The sequence below is a fragment of the Furipterus horrens genome, unplaced genomic scaffold, assembly GCF_987537825.1.
Source record: "Furipterus horrens unplaced genomic scaffold, mFurHor1.1.pri manual_scaffold_1, whole genome shotgun sequence".
Taxonomy (NCBI): domain Eukaryota; kingdom Metazoa; phylum Chordata; class Mammalia; order Chiroptera; family Furipteridae; genus Furipterus; species Furipterus horrens.
The window spans coordinates 40,761,693-40,785,121 of NW_028327171.1; the positions used below are offsets into that span (position 1 = coordinate 40,761,693).

A 23,429-nucleotide genomic window follows, 5' to 3' on the forward strand; every position below is an offset into this window, starting at 1 on the left:
CAGCAACTCATTGTACAGTACAATCATTTTTGATCCTGCTAATTATGGCTAGAGGAAGCATGGGCAATTCCATTCTCAGGGAACTCAAAGGCTTTACATAAATAAATGGTTTTAACTTTCTAAACTACTTAATCTGCTCTTCCAGAGCTTTTAAAGCAGCTAATCGTCCATGGTTTTTTGATCCTATACTTTCTGGCAAAATGGGTGAAAGTAGTGAAGGAACTGTGATAACGGGACAAAAGCAGCAGCAGATTGAAATGAGGTATAAGCTGATTTAATAAACCCCCATCAGTAACTCACAATTTTTTAAAGCTGCATAGTTCAGCAAAAATACATCATAACGAAAGGGACACAGGAGAAATTCTTATCATGAAACTTTAAAATATATGACAGCACTTAAAATGACCAACACAAGAAAACTTCAGTTTGAAAAGAGTTCTCTTTCCTCATTCTAAGCATGTACAAAAACAGAAGCTGGAAGAAGGCGAAAGTCCACAGGAGAAAAAGTGTATGTTAATTGGCTCAGGTTATCAACTTTGTGAGTTCAACAAGCACATGATCTACATTTATGACTGAGACACTACTTTTAAAAAGGTATTGATATTTAAACAAATATAAAACTCTAGTTAATGACACCTATGCTGAAGCGTTTAAGGGAAATGTATTGTCTGAAATTTACATTGAAATGTATATTAAAAATAAACTGTGGATTGATGGATGAATAGAGGGATGGACAGATACAGAGTAATACTAGTAAAATATTGACTATAGAATCCAGTGGTGGGTGTATTGTAAAATTTTTTCAACCCTGATATGTGTTTGAAAATTTTCATTAAAAAACGTTAAATTTCTAAAAGTAAAATTAATTTAGCAGTGTGTTTTAAAGACTCAAAGTACTCAGTGATTTGGAATTTTAAAAGTTATTTGAAATATGGAAAATTTTGTTTTAAAAGGCCTCAGACCTAATTTGTGAAGATGCTTTTTTTAAACGTAGAGACAAAGTAACACAATTAATATTTATTGTGCATGACAATCTCTTCCCACACTTCATTTGCAATACATAATTCTCTCCTCCCTACAGAAGACACAAGTTTGAAAAAGAACACTGGAATGAAGTTTTTCCAAACACCAGTGTCAAGCTTCCCAATCCACCACACCACCATTCACCAAATATAAATGTAATGCAGATAAAGGTGAAAAATACTCTATGACTGTTGCCAACCTAGGACAACTGAATTCATTTTCAGGGCATATGGTTCCTAATCAATAATAGTAACAGTTTTACTCAATATCAAATTGAGCCTTCATTAAGATAAAAAAAAAAAAAGATGTGTAACACAGAAATCACACAAACCTTTGCCATTCCAAGCTCCTGTGTTTAATGAACTGTGATTAATGGCAATAATTCTACCATCTCTTCTCTCTGTGAAATGCTACAACTTGCTAAAGGCACTCATATTCTGGGCTTAATGGAGACAGGGTCATATGGAACCATAAGCCAGTATTTTTTTTTTTTTTTTTTTTTTGGTAGCTACCCAGATAGGGAATTTACAGATAACCCTCCCATTCATAATGGGAAGAAAAAGTCAAAGAGCTATCAGAAGAAATGTCATATGGGAAGCTATTTACACAACTATTTATTTGTCCATCCAGTTGGACTGAAAGTAGTAACAATAGTAGGGATCCACTGCCAAAAAATAAAAAATAAAAAAAAAACTAAATAAAAGCAACAACAAAATACTACTATGTATAAAACTCCTGAATAGTGATTTGGCTGATAAAAAAAAAAGTTGATAAGGTAGAATATTTTTAAACATCTCTTCAACAGCCTGTATTAAACTTTTGCCTATACTGACAAAACATTTCTCTATTTCTAAAGCAGCTCTACTGTCCTTACATGCCTCACCAATTTCTTTACGGGGTACTTCCAGCGTAAGTTCTGACACTGAGGAAACAAAACAGATTAGTTACAAATCTACCATTCCTGGGCCACTCTGCAGACGATACTTAGAGGGACGATCACATGTCTCCCCTGACATAAGCAAACCCATTTTACATAGGTCACTGGACAGTCCTCAAACTGTCATTGCTCATCATTCCAACCAATTCAGGAGTGAAGGAATCATACATCCTACAGCCAATCCTTAAAATCTATCTACAGAGGAAGATTTATATATACATATGCATTTTATCCTTGTTTGAAGTGTAGCTAGGTAGCTATAGCAAGTATTACCCATGCCACAGAACAGCTTTGCAAAATAAAGGGAGGATCTCATGCTTCCTTTTACTGTTCAAGTCGGAGGGACACAAGGATGATCTCAGGCACAATTCTCCACTCAATCTCAGGGGTTCTGAAACCTAAATGGTTTTCTAAGTGTTCCAACACATTAAAAGGGAAAATAGCAAGGAGTTGGAGAAGGAACTTTTTCAAAATGGATGGTATTAAAAAAAAAAAGAAAAAAGTATTCACTTCCAGAATTCAGTGCATTAAGAGACAGGCAGACAAATGTAGTCAACAACATGCACATATTTACAAGTTGCAGCACATGGTACACAAGGACCAACAAAGTATTTTCTGTTCAATGTGGAGTCAAAAGGATTACATGGCACACTCAATTTGGTAGTTTATAACTTTTGGGGGGGAAAAAAAAAACACTTCGAAGGCATAAGCAATCCAATCTTTTAATTGGAACATGGAATTTTTCCTTTACAACTTCTTGCTCTCCATATCTTAGCAGAGGTTCTAACTGTCATCTTCTAACATAGACTTTGAAGGACAACTTACACAAAGATATTCACAGAGAAAAGAGACTTTGATGTCATGAGGTCTTCTTGCACATGATTACTGAAATCTACTTAATTTAATTCACTACAGGTTTTCCATTTTTTAGGCCTCGGTCCGTCCTTGTATACAGCATATAAAAGATACTAACATGATTCCTGGGAAGCATGGGGTGCAAATTCTAAAACATGTTACAGAGCAGGACTGGACTTCACAAAATGAAATCAATGGAAATCACATATCAATCACTGCAGTAGTAACAACAACCTTCTTTGACAGGGAAAAAACACTGTCTATAAGGAATGCATGAATATGAGCTACTGTAGCATGCAGAAATGTATTTTTAGGCATTTCCTTTCTGAGAGCTTCTGTCACCCTCTGTTACACAACCACTGTCACAGAGATTAGTAGGGGTTTTTTAGGGGGGATGAGTATGTAACCTCTATAATAAATGATCATAGAAGTTATTCATCAACTTCCTAGAGTTTAGATATTAAGGAGTAAACTGAATAGGCAATATGGTATCTAAAGTGTCATATAAAACAAACACATAGCTCTTTTTTAGTGCAAAGAAATATAGCAAGTAAGAAATAACACTATATATCTTTTTTCTTTAAAAGAAAATGTGTTTATGCATTCATAACATCCATTAAGGGCACTGGGAGACTGGAAACCTGAATACACAAGGCCAGGAAAAAAATGAAGGCCTTAAATCCACTGCTCTTTGTATATATAATGAAATTAAGTGGGGAGAATGAGGGAAACCCTTCCTTTAATTTTATTTGCAAAGGAAAAACTGGAAATGGATGATGTCACTTTTACAAAATGCAAGTTCTTATCCACAACCTTTTACTGCTATCTGAAATTAGAATTCAATGAAATCTTCTCTATGGTATCACATAAAAGTATTTACCTATAGTTTTTTATATGTGTGTGTATGTATATAAATACACATACAAAGAGAAGGGAAGAGGGGATTTTTAAATAATCATAGAACCAAGTGGCCAGCACTGTAACATTAAAATCTACCAAAAAATTACTTAGCAGCAAAATGAATAATGTACTAATAAAATAAGCTCTAAATGGCCCTAAACTAATCAACTCTATATTTTATTGATTACTGCACAAAGGGTTATTACTAAGACTCACGAGTCTAGATAGAATCTCAACCAAATGTTATTTCATTCTTCTGTTTCTAGGAGAAAAAAACATTAAATAATTCTCCTTTTCAAAAACCATTGCTTCAACAGAAGAGTGACTTGATATTGTACCAGAGAGAGGTTAATTATAAAACTGAATTTTCAATATGGGTCTAGACTGTTCAAAAACTGTTTAGAAATACTAAAGGAAAAGAATACTGATTATAATTTTCCTTCTCCCCATTTCTCTGTATACAGAATTCTCAAGGAAAAAAAAAAAAGTTTTGTTTTGTTTTGCTTTGTTTACTTAGTAATATAAGCAATCAAGTGTGAATTGACCATAGTGCAAAGATACTTCTTAATATAAACTTCTATGTCGTCTTTCAAAAGAAGTATGGATGAGCACTGGTCTTATTCATGTAAATATAAGTAGATAAAATACAGTTAATGAAAGTTCATAGAGTACTCCATTAGTTAATCTAGACATACACTAGAGCTTTATTTTAAAAACAAAATACAAAACTAATAATACTGTTGTAATTACCAGATATCAAGTAATCTATAACATATTTCTGTATTTCTATTATCGTTATGGAAGCTGAATTAGAAAGAATGAAACTAAAGTTCATGTGTTTTTCTACTAGAAAAGATACTGAAATCTGATTAACTTGTTAAAAAGTCTTCTCTATGTATGAAACAGTAAGGCAGTGGTATTTTTCAGAACAGCCAGCAAATGAACAAGACAGAGATGAATGTGAGTTCAATGTAAAAATCAGTTTACCTATAAAGTCTGCCAAACCAAATATCAGAGATCTAAACTTATGACTGAGACCATCGTATAAGTACCAAGTTATTATCAATGAAGTAACTCTAAATTGAAAAATCAAACACATCTTTATATTTTCTAAAATCAGCTGAAAAATATTTTTTAAAAAAATATCATATCTATCTTAAATTCATTGGATATTCAAATGTGGGACTTGGAAATTCCACAACATAGCTTGGGCAGGAAAACAAGCTTATCAGATAAGCCAATTCAACTGTGGCAGGGGTCAGGGGTAGAGAAAGAAGAAGATGGCATTTAAATATGTGAAATCGATAACTGGAAATTAAGTTTCACGGTTTGGAAGTCCACGAGCGCATCAAAGTGTCGAGTCCAAGAAAACCTTCAACTCAATAATGGGAAGACATGATACAAGGGGAAAATGTCCTGGAAAAGAGCTTAGTGCAGTTTATAATAGTATATCCTACCACCAGGACACTGAATTGAGGTGGTGGTTCCAAAGAAGCATTGGGGACCTGAAATCTCTTCTTACCTGTTTTTACTGTGATCTGAAAAACTCATAAAATCCTTTACTTGAGTATATAAAACTAAAATTGCAAAGGAAGATGAGATTGTTAAATAGTTAAAGCTCTAAGTAGTCAGGCTACTAATTGACCAGAATGGTCAAGGTTAAAAAAATTATTTCTCATGGGGTAGGAAGGTCACATGGTCTAAGTGACTCAACGCAACTGACCTGAAAAAGCTTCATGACCTAAGAAGCACATTCTTGTCCTTCCCCAGTTTTGACATCTTCCAGTACCACTGCAGGTCACATGTATTAACATTAAGCAGAGGAATGTACTCATCGAAAGGACCACAAAGCAGGGCATGTTGACAGAAGGCAAACAACAGGCAGGATGAGCTGCTTTATCTGAATACAACAATCACTATACATAGCCCAGATTCTCCATCTCATTCCTGTACCGCTGTTCAGACACCTTGCTTTTATGTTGCTTGCTCTCTAAATGATGCCGGAATTCCACCTCTTCGCCAGCCCCAACATTACACATCGAGCAGTAAAACTGGCCACTTGGAGTGACACACATGGCCAGGTCACGTGGAATTCTCTGCCGAGAGCGACGGTTGAAGTACGGACCTGCGAAAGCAAGATGCAAAAGCAATGTGTTCACTTCAAAATATTCACTAAGTAAATGGCAACAGTCTAATTATAACTCTAATTTTGTTTCTAAGTTAAAATTATAAAATTCGCAGATTCCTAACTTTAAATTAATGTGAAGTTAATGGATTTTTTTAATTACAATTTTATACAAGTTCAATATGAAAGCTAATACGATCCTTCCAACTATTGTCACAAAGATATTGTAGAGCCAGACCAAAACTCTAAATGACAATGTCTCTAAAATGTAAATACCGTTTTTAAAATGATTTAATTTCCCAGCACTATATGAAGTTCTACAATTATCCTAATTCTTTAATCCAAAAATCCTATTTTTAAGAATTATCCTAAGAAAAATATTAATAATGTTCGCATAAAGATTTACCAACAAGGACATTTATTTCATTCATATTTATAAAAAACTTTGGCGGAGGGGTGATGTAGGGAACAGAGAATTCTAAAAGTACAATTTGAAAAATTATGCTAAGGACTGCAATGGAAAACCATGCAGTCACTAAAAATAATAAAAAGCATTATAATTACATGAAAATGTGATTATAATGTGCTGTTAAGTGAAACAAAAATATCACAAAATATAATCACAATTCTATTCTAAAGAAGCAATATGAAGAGTGGAATGACATATAAAAATGTTGGTGGAATTATTGATAATTTTATTTTCTTTTTACATAACTGGCTTCTTAAGTTAAACCATTAGCTTATTAATTTTATGTTTTTCTTTTCTACTATAATAAATATTTCAGGCTTTTCTCAAAATATTACTTTTACTACATCCTACAAATTTAATATATTTTTATTACTGTTTGGTTCTAAAGTTCTTAATATCCCATATAATTTCTTCTTTGACCCACGAATTATTTAGAGATCCTTTAAAATTTCCTAACAGTGGAAAATTTTGTGTTTTTTTAAAATATATATTTGTTTTGACATCTAATTGTACTTCTCTGGTCAGAGAACATAGCCTAAATAGCCTTCTGACCTAAAGTTTATTTTATCTAATATTAATACAGCTATCTCACCTTCCTTCATCTCAGCTCATTTTTTAATCTATTCTTAAAACCTCTATCTTTTAACTGGGAATTTAGTAAATTTATATTTGTTGTAATTACTGATATATGTTCAGGCTTTTATTGATAATATTACATTATTGTTTCTATATGTCCCTATTTTCTATGCTTCTCTTACCTTTCCAATTAACTTCCTTTTGTTTTTGTTTATTTGTTTGTTTTACTGTTCACATGAATGGCTGGTATATGTATGCACTGGAGCCTGGGTTAGGGGAGGATGAGGGACTACTAAGTCCTATTTTCCCTCCTGAAGATACTCAGAAAAGGCAGAAAACATTCCTACAAATTAGTTGTTCTGAACTGAAGGTGTCTATCAGAATCACTGAGGAAGCCTTTTCAAAACACATGTATGTCTGTATCCTACTCCAAATTTACTGACTGAAAATCTCTAAGTCCTGGTTCAGGGATGTGTATTTTTATAAAAACTCCCCAGGTAATTGTAATTCATACCCTGGTTAAATACCGCTGCTCTAATTTTTTTTTCTCCAATAAATATGGATTTAGCATGGTGCAACCTTAAACCAAATAGTACATTTTTATAATACATTTTACATTTCTCAGCTGGCAAATACCAGAAGAAATATAAAGGAATTATAATAAAAGATCTTAAAACATAAAAACTATAGTTTAAAATCAAAATTATATACTAAATACAAAATAAATAAATAAATGAGACCTGAAATAAACAGCAGCTTGAAAAGCAACTAGACCAATTCAAAAAAAAAAACAATAGCTTACCCCAAATTCTCGGGGTTATCTATTACCATTAAAAGAAATAAAAATAAAGGAGACCATTTGTAGAATGTAGCCAAGGTCTGTGGAAATCCTGTGGATACCTGAATTATTCTGTGCTGTATACATATTTCTCCTATTAGGCATCATTTTATATTCACTCCCTTCTTTTCGGGTCCGCCGTTGACCTGCCTCTGAGGATTCCCTGGAGAAAAGAAATTTTAAAAGAGTGAGACTTCTAAACCAGGATCCATTTCAATTCTTTCTCTCTCCAGACAGTCAGTTTCATGCCGGCCTCAGAGAACACGGCAATACCTACGAGAACGAGTGACTCTGAGCTTCCGCCAGCCGCAGCCTCTTGGCGTGGTTCTTCCCTTGGTAGTGGGCCTGAGCCACAGCTGGCGAGCTGAAGGAGGCGTCGCAGAGCTTGCAGTAGTCGTTCTCGGTGGCCAGGATCACCCTGCCTCCCGGCTTAAAGGGGCCCATCTGACATCAAACACATAAGAAACAAGGTTAAGAAAAAATCTGGAGCTTATTCCCTCCAAGTTCCTCCTAAAGCTAGGAGACACTTAATCATGGTTCTGCAGGACAATCACCAGTGTACCAAAATAATGAATGGCTCATTGCTAACTCCAATGAAGAAATTAAAACAAAAACAAAAAACAAACTGAAAAACCCAACATGGAAGATATAGGGCAGTATGGGTAAGGCCCAAAATCACATTGTCAGAAAAAGTTAAGTCAGCCCAGAATCCATCAACAGGCATTTACAAGCATATTTACTGAACACCTACTGTTTAGAAGGCCTGCTCCCTGATGCAGAAGCTATATACAGACATACATTTTAAAAATGAGCCCCTGCTCAAGAAGTCCACAAACCAGCAACAGATATAAGATAGTTAGGGGAAAATAACCAGCAGATCCGGACAATTGTATTCAGGTTGGGAAACGATGAGTTAAGGGAAACCTAACATAGTGCCTGAAAGATAGTATGCATTCAAATGCTATTGGGTTAACAAAAAAATGACAAACTAGATTTTGTCTGGAGGAGAATAAAATATACAAGAGTCTGGAAAGCATATCACATCAGGACTAGCTGAAAGAAATAACACTGTTTCTTTCACTTGGAAGGGAAGACTTTCTGGAGACAGGATATCGGTCTTCAAAAATCACAAAGGGCTGTGCTATGAAAGAAGGCTAAGGCTGTTTGCCCAGAAGGGTGGAGCTGGCTGAAAACAGTCCCCAACAGGGAACAGCCACCCAGTTCTAGGGCAGCCTTCAGGAATTAGTATTGTGACAACTACACCGCCTGAAGATCATCCTAGTAATTTTCCTGTCCTCTGATTCTGTGTTCACATATCTCATTTACCCTCACGAATTCTTGAGGATGGAGGAATAGCTGGTATTGTTATCCACACTTTAAGCACTGGAAATTGACATTTAGAAAAGTATGATTTATACCATGATGCTTATGAGTAGAGCTCTGAGATCAAAAAGTTCTTGCCCCACCATGTGTAATGCTGTGGACAAGTCATTGTATTTAGCTTACCTGAGATTCTAATAAACTTCCAGGTGAGACTGATATTGCTGGCCCATGGATTACACTTTGAGTAATAAGGCCAATACTTCTAAGTTACTGCAAGCATTACATGAAGTCAGGGCCCAGGTCTAGAATGAGCCAAGGCAGGCACTTGTCATGGGTGCAAAATTTAAGAGAGCATCAAAAAACCCAGCAATCCAGAGAAATAATATTTTAATGAAATAGTTTTACAAATCAAACCTAATGCAAAAAAAAAAAAAAATCAATGAGGAACAAAATATCACAATTTTAAATAAAGACAGGATCAGTAGCTGTGCCATGCCAAGCCATATTGCAGCCTGAGGCAAAAGGAAAATCGGTAATACTTATCCTATCTTTAAGTTTTTGACCTTTTCTTTACCACTGAATCGTTTACATTAATTTTTAATATTTTAAATATTTATCCTGATTACTGAGTTTTTCTGTCTCCCCCTTAAACTGTGGGCACCAGTGGAATGCATCCCTCTCCCGACCTCAATCCTAGCCCTGGATGAAATAATGCATGAGAAGTGCTTAGCCGGGTACCTGGCATAGTAATTAGTTATTATTGATGACCATTGTATTGTTCTGAGGCAGGAGCCCCTACCCTCTGGGCCAAAACTGGTCCATGGCCTGTTAGGAACTGAGCTGCACACCAGGAGAAGAGTGGCAGGCCAGCAAGTGAAGGTTCATCTGTATTTACAGCTGCTCCCCATCGCTCACACTACCGCCTGAACTCCGCCTCCTGTCAGATCAGTCGCAGCATCAGATTCTTACAGGAGGGCGAACCCCACTGTGAACTGCACACGTGAGGGATCTAGGTAGGTTGCGCCCTCCTTATGAGAATCTAACACCTGATGATCCGAGGTGGAGCTGGGTAGCAGCTGACATTACAGATTCATTAGCAGAGAGGTTTGACTGCACAGAGACCATAATAGAATAATTGCCGGCAGATTCATATCAAAACCCTATCAGTGAGTGGCAAGTGACAATTAAGCTGTATCTGGTGGCAGACTTTATAGTGGCAAGTGAGTTGATGTACTTCAATTGTACAGCTGCATCTGGTGGCGGGTTTTACGTCAGAATCTGACACTTATTTTAGTCCATGCGTGGCCTGCCCATTATTTTATTTACCACTTCCATCCGCTCCTCTCTCCTGAGCTGTGCACTTGTCTCAGTCACAGTTTTGGTGAGCCCACCTGCTAACCCTAGCCAAAGTGAGTAAAATGTCGCTGGAGGGCTTCTTTGAAACGGGGAAAAGACGCAATGATGAGTCAGCAGAAGACCCTAAGACTGCCAACAAAAAGAAAGCTATATTTTTAAGAAAATACCAAGAATCCTAGTTAAATTATGGGTTCATGCAACAGGTGGTTCACATTCCCCAAGCCCGCTTTGTATTATCTATGGCGACTGGCTATCCAATGAAGCCATGAAACCTTCAAAACTGCTTCACCACATGGAGACCAAGCACCCTGCATTAAAAGACAAGCCTTTGAAGTTTTTCAAAAGGAAAAAACGTGAACACGAAGAACAGAAGCAATTATTGAAGGCCACCACTTCATCAAATGTGTCTGCACTGACAACAACATTCTTAGTGGCTAACCACACTGCTAGAGCTAAGAAGCCCTTTACTGTTGGTGAGAAGTTGATCCTGCCTGCTGCTAAGGACATTTGTCATGAACTTTTAGGAGAGGCTGCAGTTCAAAAGGTGGCACATGTTCCTCTTCTAGCACCATTAACTAGAAGAACTGATGAAACAGTAGAGGAAATTGAGGCACAATTGTTAGAGAGGATTAATGAGTCACTGTGGTACACAATCCAGGCTGACAAGTCTACAGATGTTGACAAGGCAACAATGCTTGTTTTTGTGCAATGTATTTTTCAGGAGGATATGTTATACGCACTTTTGTTGCCAACCAAGTCCACAGCTGCAGAACTATTTGAGTCTTTGAATTAAATGTTAGGAAAACTGAATTGGTCATTTTGTGTCGGTATATGCACGAACAAAGCAGCTGCCGTGACTGGACTGTTTTCTGGTTTCACTACTTGGGTCAAAGAGGCTGCTTCTGAAAGTGAGTCTACGCACTGTGTCATCTACATAGAAATGCTGGCTAACTGAAAAATGTCACCTGAACCTAAAAACGTTTTGCGATGTGATTAAAATTATCAACCACATTAAAGTGCATGCCCTTAACTCACATCTGTTCATGCAGCTCTGTGAGGGATGGACGCAGAGCACACAGGTCTTCTCTTATACACAGAAGTGAGATGTCTTTCTAAAGGTAGATCAATTGCCAGAGTTTCTGAGTTATGAGAGCCGCTCCAGAGATTTCTTTTAGAAAAACAGTCACCACTGGCAGCACATTTCAGTGGCACAGAATGGGTCACAAAACTTGCTTGCTTGCGTGACATATTCAACCTGCTCAACCAACTCAATCTATCACTCCAGGGGAGAACAATAACCGTGTTCAAGTCAGCAAGTAAAGTGGCTGCATTCAAAGCCAAACGGGATTTATGGGTGTGATGAGTGAACATTGGGATTTCTGACATGTTTCAAACATTAGCAGAGATTTGAAAGAAACTGAGCCAGGGCCTTCTTTTTCCAAAGCTGGTACATGATCACCTATCTCAGCTTTCAGAAGAGGTTGAGCATTACTTCCCAACTATAAAAGACCCCTGAACTGGGAAGGAATGGATCTGTGACCCATTTGTAAATAAGCCAGGTGAATCGACTTTTGTCTGTGCTAGAAGAGGATCAACTACTTGATATTGCAAATGACGGTGGCCTTAAAAGTATGTTTGAGACAACTTCAAATCTCCATACATTCTGGATTAAAGCCAAGGCTGAATATCCTGAAATTGCCATAAAAGCACTGAAAAGCCTGCTTCCATTTCCAGCATCATATCTTTGCAAAGCAAGGTCTTCTGCAGTGACAGCAACCAAAACAAGATTACAGAGTAGACTAGACATAAGCAACCCACTTCAGGCATCATTGTCTCCCATCACCCCCAGATAGGAAGCTAGTTGCAGAATAACAAGCTCAGGGCTCCCACTGATTCTGCATTATGGTGAGTTGTAAAATTATTTTGTTATATGTTACAATGAAATAATAATAGAAATAAAGTGCACAATAAATGTAATGTGACTGAATCATCCCAAAACCATCCCCCCACCCCAGGCCATGGACTTGTCTTCCACAAAACCAGTCCCTGATGCCAAAAAGGTTGTGGACCGCTATTCTAATGACAAATAATACTTCAGAGGCAGGTTAAGGAGTAGAATGCATATGTCAGAGGCTATTAAAGTACAGGAATATTTTGCTTGAAACACCTGCTCTATCTTTCAAAGAGTAAAAGGAACTCCACTTTCAACCAGAAAGAGTTTATACAGGTTCCCTGCACAGAAATATAAAAAATGGGGGGTGGAGGTAGGGAGCAATCCCAAGAAACTGATCCTAAGGGAAGGCAAAATATAAAATAAATGGGATTAACTGAAATAAAGATATAAATGTTTAAAAAATCTCTTCTTCGGCCAAGATGGAGGCTTAGACGGACACGCTAGGTCTCCCTCTACAACTATAGTGGAATACAACTACTTCAAAACAAAGGATAACTAGAAATTCCAGAAAATAAAGCTACACGGAAGCCCAACATATGAAGTTATAAACCAGCGGTGCCATTTGGGCAGGTAAGAGTTAAAGAAGGCAAAGCTGTTTGCGGAGCGGCGGGGCGGGGCGGCGAAAAATCCTGGAGGCAATCAAGCCCCTGGCGTGCCCGACTCTGGCGCTGGGGAGCAGCCGCAGCATCGCCTTGAACAGTGAGGCCCAGGGGGGCGGGAGGACGGATCCCGGTCTCCTAGCTGAATAACTGTGTGAATCCATCTTGGACCCCCGCCCCCACAGAAAGCACCACAGGGCTGCGAAATAGGTCGCGGACAGGCAGGCCGCGGACAGGCAGGCGCCGGCGGTCGCTGATTTGTGACGCGTACGCAGGCACTGCCCCCTGCCCCCGACAGCCGGCCCAGGAAAACAAAACGCATCTGTCAAAATGTGGCAGACAAAGATAGAGATCCCGGTGGCACAACTCACCAGACAGCAGATAGAGAACCTGACAGATGAACAGATAAGAAACCTGTCAGAGGCTCAGTTCTGGGCCATTGTTATCAGGTGGCTTACAGAATTCACAAAAGAGCAGGAAAAAGATATGAAAGAAGCGAAAAACTTTCATAACAAAAGGAACAAAACCACATACGAGACAGATGGTGAGGAATCCAGAGTCCATTTCAACAAACTGGAATATGGAGAAGGAACAAGCAGTCAACCAATGCAGCGAGAGGAAATGGCAAGCAACAATGAGAGGATCAGAAACCTCTGGGACAGCTATAAAAGGCCCAACATAAGAATCATTGGTTTGCCAGAGAATGAGGAAGATGAACTAGAACTTGAAAAATTGAGTGAAAATATAATAAAGGAGAACTTCCCAGACTTGGGGAAGGGAATAGACTTGCAGGTCCAGGAAGCAAGGAGAGTTCCCAAGAGACTGGACCCAGGGAGAACCACTCCAAGACACATTATAATCAAAATGTCAAAAATTAAAGATAAAGAGAGAATCTTAAAAGCAGCAAGAGAGAAGAAAAGAATTATGTACAAAGGGGTCCCAATTAGACTATCAGCTGACTTCTCAAGGGAAACCCTACAGACAAGAAGGGACTGGCAAGAAATATTCAAAGTAATGAAAATCCAAAACCTACAACCACGAATACTCTATCCAGTGAAATTGTCATTCAGAATAGAAGGACAGAGAAAGTGTTTCCAGGACAAAATAAAACTGAAAGAGTTCATTAGATCCAAACCACTGTTATATGAGAAGTTAAAGGGACTGGTTTAAAAAACAGAAGCTAGGGAGATGAAACAAAGGCAAACGAAACAGGCAACGAGAGTGGAAAAGGAACTGTGGGTAAGGGAAACATAGTGGGGGGAGGCCAACAGGGAGGGGGAGTGGGGAGAGGGAGGGAGATGATATAGGAATTGGGGATCATGGTAGGAGGGAATGGAATAGACGGAGAGAGGTTGGGAGGAACTGTAAGCACAACTAATGGACATAATCTAAAAGGGGGGGACAACTGGAGGGAGGGGGCCACCGGGTGGAGGGGAGCAGAGGGAAGGGAAAGTGGCACAAATGTAATATTTTAATCAATAAAACACATTAAATCTGAAAAAAAAAAAAAAAAATCTCTTCTTCTTTTCAAGGTTACAGTAATCCCTCTCTATATCGTGGTTCCCTTTTGGTGGCCTCACTGTATCGCGGAATTTTTAAGGTTAATAAGGGATTGGGAACAGTTTATAAGTGTGCGGGAAGAGTTTATAAACCTTAAAATATATATAAATACTAAAATAAATGTAAGGTTCCTATTCTGCGGATTTTCACCTATCGCGGGGGAGCTAGAACGTAATACCCGCGATAAGTGAGGGAATACTGTAGTTGGTTTTTATTCTAACTTAGCCTAGAGTTGAGCGTGGTTTAAGCCAGAATTTTGAGAAATGCATAGAGAAAGACTCGTGAAACAATATTTGTTTCATCATTTCATTCATCACAACCAAAGCCAATGAGAAATCTCAAGGTCTGTGGATTTTGGCATGCATTAAATCCAGCTCGACAGTTCAAAGAGTTAAAAGCACCAAGTGGGGCCTTTCAGGAGCATTTGCCCAACTATACCTTGATGGGCACACAGATGACAAATTTCATCTGTGACCATGTATGCATAGGACAGCTTCTATGCTGGTACACATCTCACCTGCGGAGGGACTGGAACGGCTGGAGTGGCCACAGGTTCCACCACATTGCTCATTCTGGCAGGAGGAGGACAGCTGTTCGCTGCGTAGTAATTTCTGAGTTTCTTACCATGATTTTTACCCTAGAAGTAAAGCAAAATGGTTAATCACCATGATCAAGTTAATATATTCACTTAAAAAATAGAAAAAAAGAAGAAGAAACACAAGCAACACTAACTACATTTTATCCTTTCAGATATATGTAACACTGGGATAAACAGACCCCTAGCTAGATTTGATTATTTGATCTTAAAGTAAAGGAGTCTATTCTTTGATTGTAACAGGATGATTATATTTATCTGGGAAAGGTAAGAGAACAAAGCCAAAAGAAATTAATTTCCTATATATTTCTAGAAAAGTATCACATTTTCCAGCAATCTGTGTCCTCCCTAACCTTGTTGCCATTCATACGCCACTGCCTGAATATGAATTTCATGACACTGTGATTTAATCTATTTTATAAGTCTGTAATAAAATGGATAATCCAATTATTTTTTACAAAAATAGCTCTTACAGAGTATCCTTTTACTTTGTGCATTATTAATACATTTGCTGCTCACAAAACTCCTGTAAGATGAATTTGTTAATATTATCCACATATGACAGGGGCATGGGAGACTTGCGACCAACACTTTGAGCAGGGCCAAGCAATAGAGCCAGAGCTGGAGGCTGGCCTTCCAAGTCCAAAGCAAGGCCCTATTTCTCTACAGCACAATGGATTTAGGGTGCACCGTGAACCTCTATTAAAATGGATCTGCTTCTCTCATTATGTTTCCTTTAAGTTATTATTCACATGACTACACTCCTTAAACTGAAAAACTGGTGGGAAAGGTTGGTGATTTAAAAGCATTCTAAATGAGGGTTAAAATGTATATTATAAACTACACTGTAAAAAGCAAACTTGTAGGCAAACATTTACTCACCATCTACTAAAGCTAAGCCCTAGAAAGAAACAGCACTAGCACACGCCGTGGAGGAGGTGACAGATACATTTGCCGTTAATTAAAGTAATGAGCTAAGTCCCACCTTCTGACCACTGGAATGCCCTAATGGTATCTCACCGTGGTCCCAGGGACCTCCGGGGAGTCAAATCCAGTGGTCGTATCTGTGCCATCACCGTATTCTAACTCTAAGCATCATGACACAGTTGACACTGTCTCCCTCTACTGTCTTCTACATTCCCTCTCACCTCCCCCCTACCCCTCATTCTCTAAATACTGTGGTGTCCAAAGCCCTACTCTCACCTCTCTTCTCTCTCCATCTACACTCAAAACTCTCGGTTATTTCATCCAGTCTCGGAGCTTTAAAATATAATCAATAAATTGCTGACTCTCAAAATTATCTATCTCCATCCCTGTTATGAACTCAATGTTTGTGTCCTGCCAGATATTGCATATTGAAATCTAATCCCAATGTGAAGGTATTCAGGGGAGAGGGCTTTAGGAGTTAACTGGGGCTTGAAGGTGGAGCCTAGTTAGTGCCCCTTTATGAAGAGGCCAGAAGTACCCCTCACCCTCTATCTGCCATGTGAGAATACAAGGAGAAGTCAGTGGTCTGCAATCTGGAGGAAGGTCCTCACTAGAACCCAACCATGCTGGCCCCGATCTCAGACTTCCAGCCTCCAGAACGATGAGAAATAAATGTTCACTGTTCAAGCCACCCAGTCTCTGATCATTGGGTATAGCAGCCCCAACAAACTAAGACAATCCCTGACCTTCAGAGTCACCTGTCCAACTGACTTCCTGCCTTTCACACTTTGCAGTCTTAACAGGCATGTCCAACTTAAAATATTTAAAAGGGAACTTTTGATTCCTCCCCCACAGAACTTTCTCATCACTGCCACCACCTCCAGCCATCCACATGTCAGTAAATGACACCCAGTTACTCAAAAAAGCCAAGGGGTCCTTTTCTTGATTCCTCCCTTCCTTAAACCCAACACATCTAACCCATCAGCCAGTCCTAGCAGCCTACCTTGAACATTCTAAGGCATTCCACTTCTCTCCATGGGCACTACAGATACCACAGTAATCCAAGCTAACAACATTTCCCACTTGCAGCAACAACTCCAACCCGGTCTCTGCTCTCACTCTGTCCTGTGATTTTCCTCATAGCCTCCGGAGTGATAATTCTAGACATAAATCAGATTGTGTCACTCTCTCACGTAAAACCTTCCGAAGGTTTCTAACTATACTGAAAATTAACAAATCTTACCCACAAGGCCGGACATAATCCTGGCGCTGTCCACTTCTCAGATTTTATTTATACAGCACCCCTTCCTGCAGCTCATGAGGCTCCTGACTCACCGGCCTTCTCTCTGTTCCTTACGTATGTATGACGAATTTATTCTAGCTCCAGGCCTTTGTACGTGCTGTTCTTCATGCCTAGGATGCTCTTCTTTCAGATTGCTGCAGGGCTGGGGCCTTCTCATCTTTCAAGTCTCAACTCAAACAGCAGAAACTCACTCAACCTGAAGTCATGCCCATCCCCACCTACTCCCCCCCCCACACACACTCACACTCTCCATGTAATCACCACAATATCTGTCCGAAATAATATTGTTTGTTTACTTCTTTTCAACCCCTTGTTTACTGTTCTAGCCCCAATGCCTAGAATAATTTCTAGCATGTAGCAGGCAACAAGTAAATATTTGCAGGATAAATAAATCAAGAAGCATAATACAAATAAGAAACTACTAGAACACAGAGAAGCAATTTCTCACTTCTGTCTGAAGGTGTCAGGTACGACTTCCCTGAAAGGGGGACATGTAAATCATCTTTAAAAAAAAAAAAAAAAGTTGACCAGGCAGTTAAGGAGTGAGGGGAAAGAAAATTGTGAACAGATGAAATAAGTCTGAGCAAAGGCCTGGCCTGCTGGAGAGATGGTCTCCGGGGTCCTTAACAGAGGCAGGAGTTGAGATACACGCTGGGGAGGAGGAGGCAGGGGGTATGGGACAAGTTCAGAGGCAGCTGGGGACCTCTAAAGAACTTTAAGCAAAGTACTAACATGATTAGATTGCATTTGATAAAGATTATCCTGGGATTAGAATGGAGGATAATTTAGTTAATTCAAAGCTAGAAGCTGGGAATATAGAGAAGAAAGCCAAAGACAAATCCTCGGGACACTAAATACAGAGTAGAACAGAAAATGAGGATCCAAAAAATGAGATGAGACTGCTTGGCCTATGAAGTAAGATGAAAATCAAACAAGTGTGTAGTATCATGAAAGCCTGTAACAAAGTGATTCAAGAAGAGTCCAGTTAAACACATTGTAACCCCGGAACTCTGCTTCTAGGTATTACCGAACAGAAACATCTAAGGAGATTTTTATAAGAATGTTCCTAAAAGAACTGTAACAACTGAAAAGTGGCAACTATTTGTCCATCTACCACATAATGGATAAATTGTAGTCTATTCATAAAATGAAACACTATATCCACAGTGAAAACATGAATGAATCTCATAACAAAATGCTGAATAAAAAGAGTAAGTTGCAGAAGAAAATATTTAAGAATACTCTTTTCAATATGGAAGTTAAAAACATGAAGAAAACCACTGCATATTACATAGGAAAACACACATGTAGCAAAAGTACAAAACAAGTCTGGGAATAAGAAATGCCAATTCAGAATAGAGTCTACATCTGGGAGCTTAGGAAAAGATACAAGTGGGAATGAATTGAGGGTGGGGGGGCTTCAAGTGATTTGATAATTTTCACTCTTTAAACTAGATGGCAAATACACATAGGCATACTATTTTAGTACTCTTTTTATGTCTGAAGGACTTAAAAATTTAAAACAATAACCAAAAATGGACTGGTTCACCAGGTCAGATGCTACCGTAGGGTGACGACAGAAGCTAATGCTTAGATTTGAAAAGACAGAGGTCAAGAGTAACTTTGGTAAGAACCATTTCAGTAGAGTGGGGGGGGGGGTGTAGAAGGTGTACTAGTAGCTTAAGGAAACAATGGGAGATGTGAAAATGGAGACAACCAGTACAGGCAACTTTTTAGAAGAGTTCTACTATGACAGGGCACAGAGAAACAGAGGAAAGAGGGTAGAGAGTTAGAGGGGAAAATGGATCAATGAAAGATTTATTTTTTAAGATAGGCTTTATTTAGGCTACTTTGCATGACAACAAGAGGAAGTCAGTAAAAAAATAAAACACAGAACATGATGCAGAAGCTAGCACATGGCTACAAAAGCAGAGTCCATGAAAAGGTGGAAGAAGGTGAGGTACACAGTACTAAGGGAGGGGTCAACATTAGATACAATCAGGTATTTTCTTTTTCAAAATAGCATCCACAGTACTATTCAAACAGATGTTGCACCCACAGCATGACGATGATAATGGCAACTAGAATATTTTAGCAAGTATGTGATTTACACTGTTCGAAACAATTCATAAGTATTATCTCATTTAATCTTCATGAAATCTCTATCAATTAGTATAATTATAATTCCCATTTTACATATGAGGAAATTAAGCTCAGGGCGTTACAAACTTGCCCAAGAGCTTCCAGATAGGTGGGGAGAGGCTACCTAGATTTGCATCTCCTCACGTATCCTCTACAAACAATACAGGATGATAAGAAAAACAAAACTATACACAAATCAGCCCTCTACATAACCAGACACCACAGAATGTCCAGACTTCAAAATAAATGTAGGTTAAAAAAAAGAAAAAACATCAAATCCCCCCACAAGCCTTCACAGTAAGCAAGAACACTCTAATAATAACTGCAAGAAAGAGAGAAGAGAGAGCTAGCAGAACACCTAAAATTGGTTTATAATTACCACCAGGAAAAGTAAGGTCTCTAACTTTGTAAACACTAAGGCTAGAGGCTCACTGACTCCCAGGAAGAAGATTGAATGCACAATATTCTAAAGTGGCTATCACCAAAGTGGCTTATGGAGGAGAAAAAGGCAAAAAAAAAAAAAGTCAACCTTTCACAACTGGGAGGTGAAGGCGGAAAAGAAACGAAACAGGAAAAGCTAGTATCCTGCAAGACAGAAAAAACAAAACAAAAATCAGAGGGCACACAAACCCTCCCCTGAACTCCAAAACAAAAGGAAAAATTATTAAAGAACTGGACTTTGCGGTAGTGATAGAAGAGGCTTCCAATAAATTAAGGACCTCATAAGCCACCCAAAATCCACAAAATGAACAGATGAAAACTAATCGAGTCTATACGAAATTGCTACCAAAAAAATCAACACATCTCAGCAAATGAACCACCCCCTGCCAAAAAAAAAAACCAACATGAAATAGAAGAAAACCATCAAGAAAACACTCCAAATTGAATTAAATATATTCAAACAAGAATCTGGGGATATTAAAAACAATCACTGTGAATCGGGAATTTAAAATTTACAAAGAAAAATGGGCAAAATGCAGTGAGAAATAAAAAGTAGAGTAATTAAACTCAGGGAAACAACAGAATTATGTCAAAAATAAGGAGCAAATACAAGCGCCAAAGGAGAATAGAAACAATGAAAATGTACAATAATAAGAGGCATAGGAGATATAAAAAAATCAATCAAGAAAATAAAAATAATATAAAGAAAAAAATTTAAGGGTCCAAGAGAAAGCAAAGTAAATAGAAGAAAGAGGAACTTATGTAAAACTGGAATTCCTGAAGAAGTAAAACAAAACAATTAAGGAGAACTAATATTTGAAACTATAATTATCTAAAATTGTCTTAAATTGAAAAGGCATACCAGGTATCTGGTTAATAGGTTTGTTTTTCACAGAGATATTGATGAGCATTGAGAGAGAGGAGGAGGGAGGGAGGGTGAGTGACAGTGTTTCATGGACAACCACGTTTCTCACTTTCAAAGAACATAGTTAAACATTAAGAAAAGATGGAAGAGCGAAGGTCTCAAGCTCCTCTAGCTGCTTCAAGCTGGACATGGTCCTTTATAAGATTATAAAGGGTCTTAAGTCTGAGGGGGAGGGATTGTTATTTTTTATTGTTAAAATAATTCATTATTTATTTAATTTAAAAAAAGAAGAAGAAGAATATATGAAAGGGTGAAGCGGGAGAGCTTGTATGTACAACCCATGGGCATGGACTTGGGGGGCATTGCTGGGGGAGGGGAGCGAAGGGGAAAAAATTGGAACTATTGTAACAATATAATCAATAAAACATACTTAAAAAAAAGAAAAGGTGGAAGGGAAGATTAGAATGAATGTTGTCTTGGCATATTGACATTGGAAGTATCAGCCTAAATTCATTTTTCAGTATATATACAGATAAATATAAGTATGTTTACATATACATATTTATATTACTAGCTCTGACACTGAGAAGATCTAGAAACAATAAGACCCCAGTACCAAATAGCACACTTTGCACTGAGATTTTGTTTCTTAAATAACATTCTCCAATAAAGAAAACTTGGCTCCTTGAAGAAATGGGTGGCATAAGGAAAGTACAAGAAAATCCTGGAATATTTCATATTGCCAGAAAGTGAAGGAAGTATGCAAAAAATTGTGGGGAAATGTCAAAAGGATATAAGCAATAGCCTGAAAAAGTTCACACTGGTCAAATCTGGGACAATTTAAACATCAAAATAAATAATAGTAAGAGATTTATGCCTAGAATAAAATAAGAATCCACAAATCCATAGTGATATAAAAGATTAAATGATTAGAAAGACAGATAGCTAGAAAGAGGGAAGTTCTTCCTTAAAATAAAATGCCAACCAATAAATGTAGAAAGAATGATTAAAACAGGAAGAAAAATCACCATTTCGCAAACACCACAGTAGTAATCCCTGCAGAAAAGAATCATTAGTGAATGCTAAAATCACTGAGTAAAAATATGATGAGAAATAAAATATCCACATGGTCTCAAAGTTTCTCTCCATATGATATTTATTAAGCACAGGAGAAAAAAATTGTAACTTTACAAAGGAAAATCTTGATAAGACACCCCCTACCCAGTGAGCAAAGTCAACAGTACCAGTGATGCAAAATGTGCACATATGTCCCTCCTGATGTGATATATTGGGAAGGACACAATATCATATATTTGGCATTCCTGCCAAAAAATAAAAATAAAATGAATTTAATCATAAGGAAACCCAAATTGGGACAGTCTACAAAACAGCTCTTCAAAAATTACAGGAGTATAAAAAGAAAAAAAAATTCCATTTACACAATAGAACAGTACTTGGCCATAAAAAAAAAAAAAAAAAAGAAGAAGAAGAAGAAGAAAATGTTACCCTTTGAGACAGCATGGATGGACCTGGAGAGCAATATGCTAAGTGAAATAAGCCAGTCAGAGAAAGACAAATACCATATGATTTCACTCATATGTGGAATCTAATGAACAAACTGAACTAACAAGCAAAACAGAGACAGACTCATAGATGGAGAGCAGGCTGACAGTTGGTGGGTGGGGGAGGGTCAGTGAGGGGATTGAGCAAAAAAGAGAGTAAACTCATTGGCATGGACAACAGTGTGGGAGCTGCCAAAAGGATGGGGGCTAGAGAGAGGTGGAGAAGGATATGGAGGGATAAATGGTGATGGACAGAGACTTGACTTGGGGTGGTGACCACACAATACAATATAGAGATGAGATGTTGTAGAATTGTGCACCTGAAACCTATATAATTTTGTTAACCAGTGTCACCACCATAAACTCAATAAAAAAGAGAAAGAAAGAAAAGAGGAGAGGGGAGGGGAGAGGAGGGAAAGGGACGGGAGGAAACTAGGGAGGCACTGGTAGTTGCTGGGGAAGTGAGATTAGGTGAACTAAGAGAATGAGATGAGTCATCCAGCAGGTGAGTGCTCTAAGCTATCCAGTAGCTGAGGCCTTAAAGTGCCAGGCCTCCCTGCAGAACATAATTGATAGCATCTCCTTCATAAAGACTGAGTGAAGAGACTTCCAGTCAAGATGGTTGCTTCTCCGCACAACCACATCAAAATTACAACTAAAATATAAAACAACCATCACTCAGAACAGGTAGAAATTGAGTTTAATGGAAGCCTGATAATTATGGAATTTTAAAAAACCACATCTATCCAGACTGGTAGGAGGGGCACAGATGTAGAACAGGCTGGTCCCTCACCCACGTGTGGTGGATAAAAATCCTGGAGGGATATCTTGGGAACGAGGAGTCCCAGCCCCACACCAGGCTCCCCAGCCCAGGGTTCCAGTGCCAGGAATAAGTCCACACAATTTCTGGCTGCACAAACCAGCACGGATTGAGTCAGTAGAAGAAACTGCTGGAGCCCCAAGCAGTTCCTCTTGGCACCTACTCCAACTCACTCCCTCTAAGCTCCAGCACCGGGGTAGCAGCTTGAAAGGCACCAGTAGTATAAAAGGAGAAACTGAAGTGTCTGGCAACAAGGAGA

General features: G+C 38.3%; 1 protein-coding gene across 1 annotated transcript in view; it reads right to left on the reverse strand.

The window, feature by feature from the left end:
• Window positions 1-5,596: 5,596 nt before the first annotated feature.
• Window positions 5,597-23,429, reverse strand: part of ZMAT3 (zinc finger matrin-type 3) — a 29,872-nt gene continuing 12,039 nt past the window's right edge. Inside the window, exons 3-6 of the mRNA XM_090274087.1 lie at window positions 15,033-15,152; window positions 8,001-8,167; window positions 7,786-7,886; window positions 5,597-5,840 (exon numbers count right to left, since the gene is read on the reverse strand). Coding sequence (XP_090130213.1) covers window positions 5,632-5,840; window positions 7,786-7,886; window positions 8,001-8,167; window positions 15,033-15,152 — 597 coding nt within the window. The 3' untranslated portion in view covers window positions 5,597-5,631. The remainder of the gene's footprint in view (window positions 5,841-7,785; window positions 7,887-8,000; window positions 8,168-15,032; window positions 15,153-23,429) is intronic.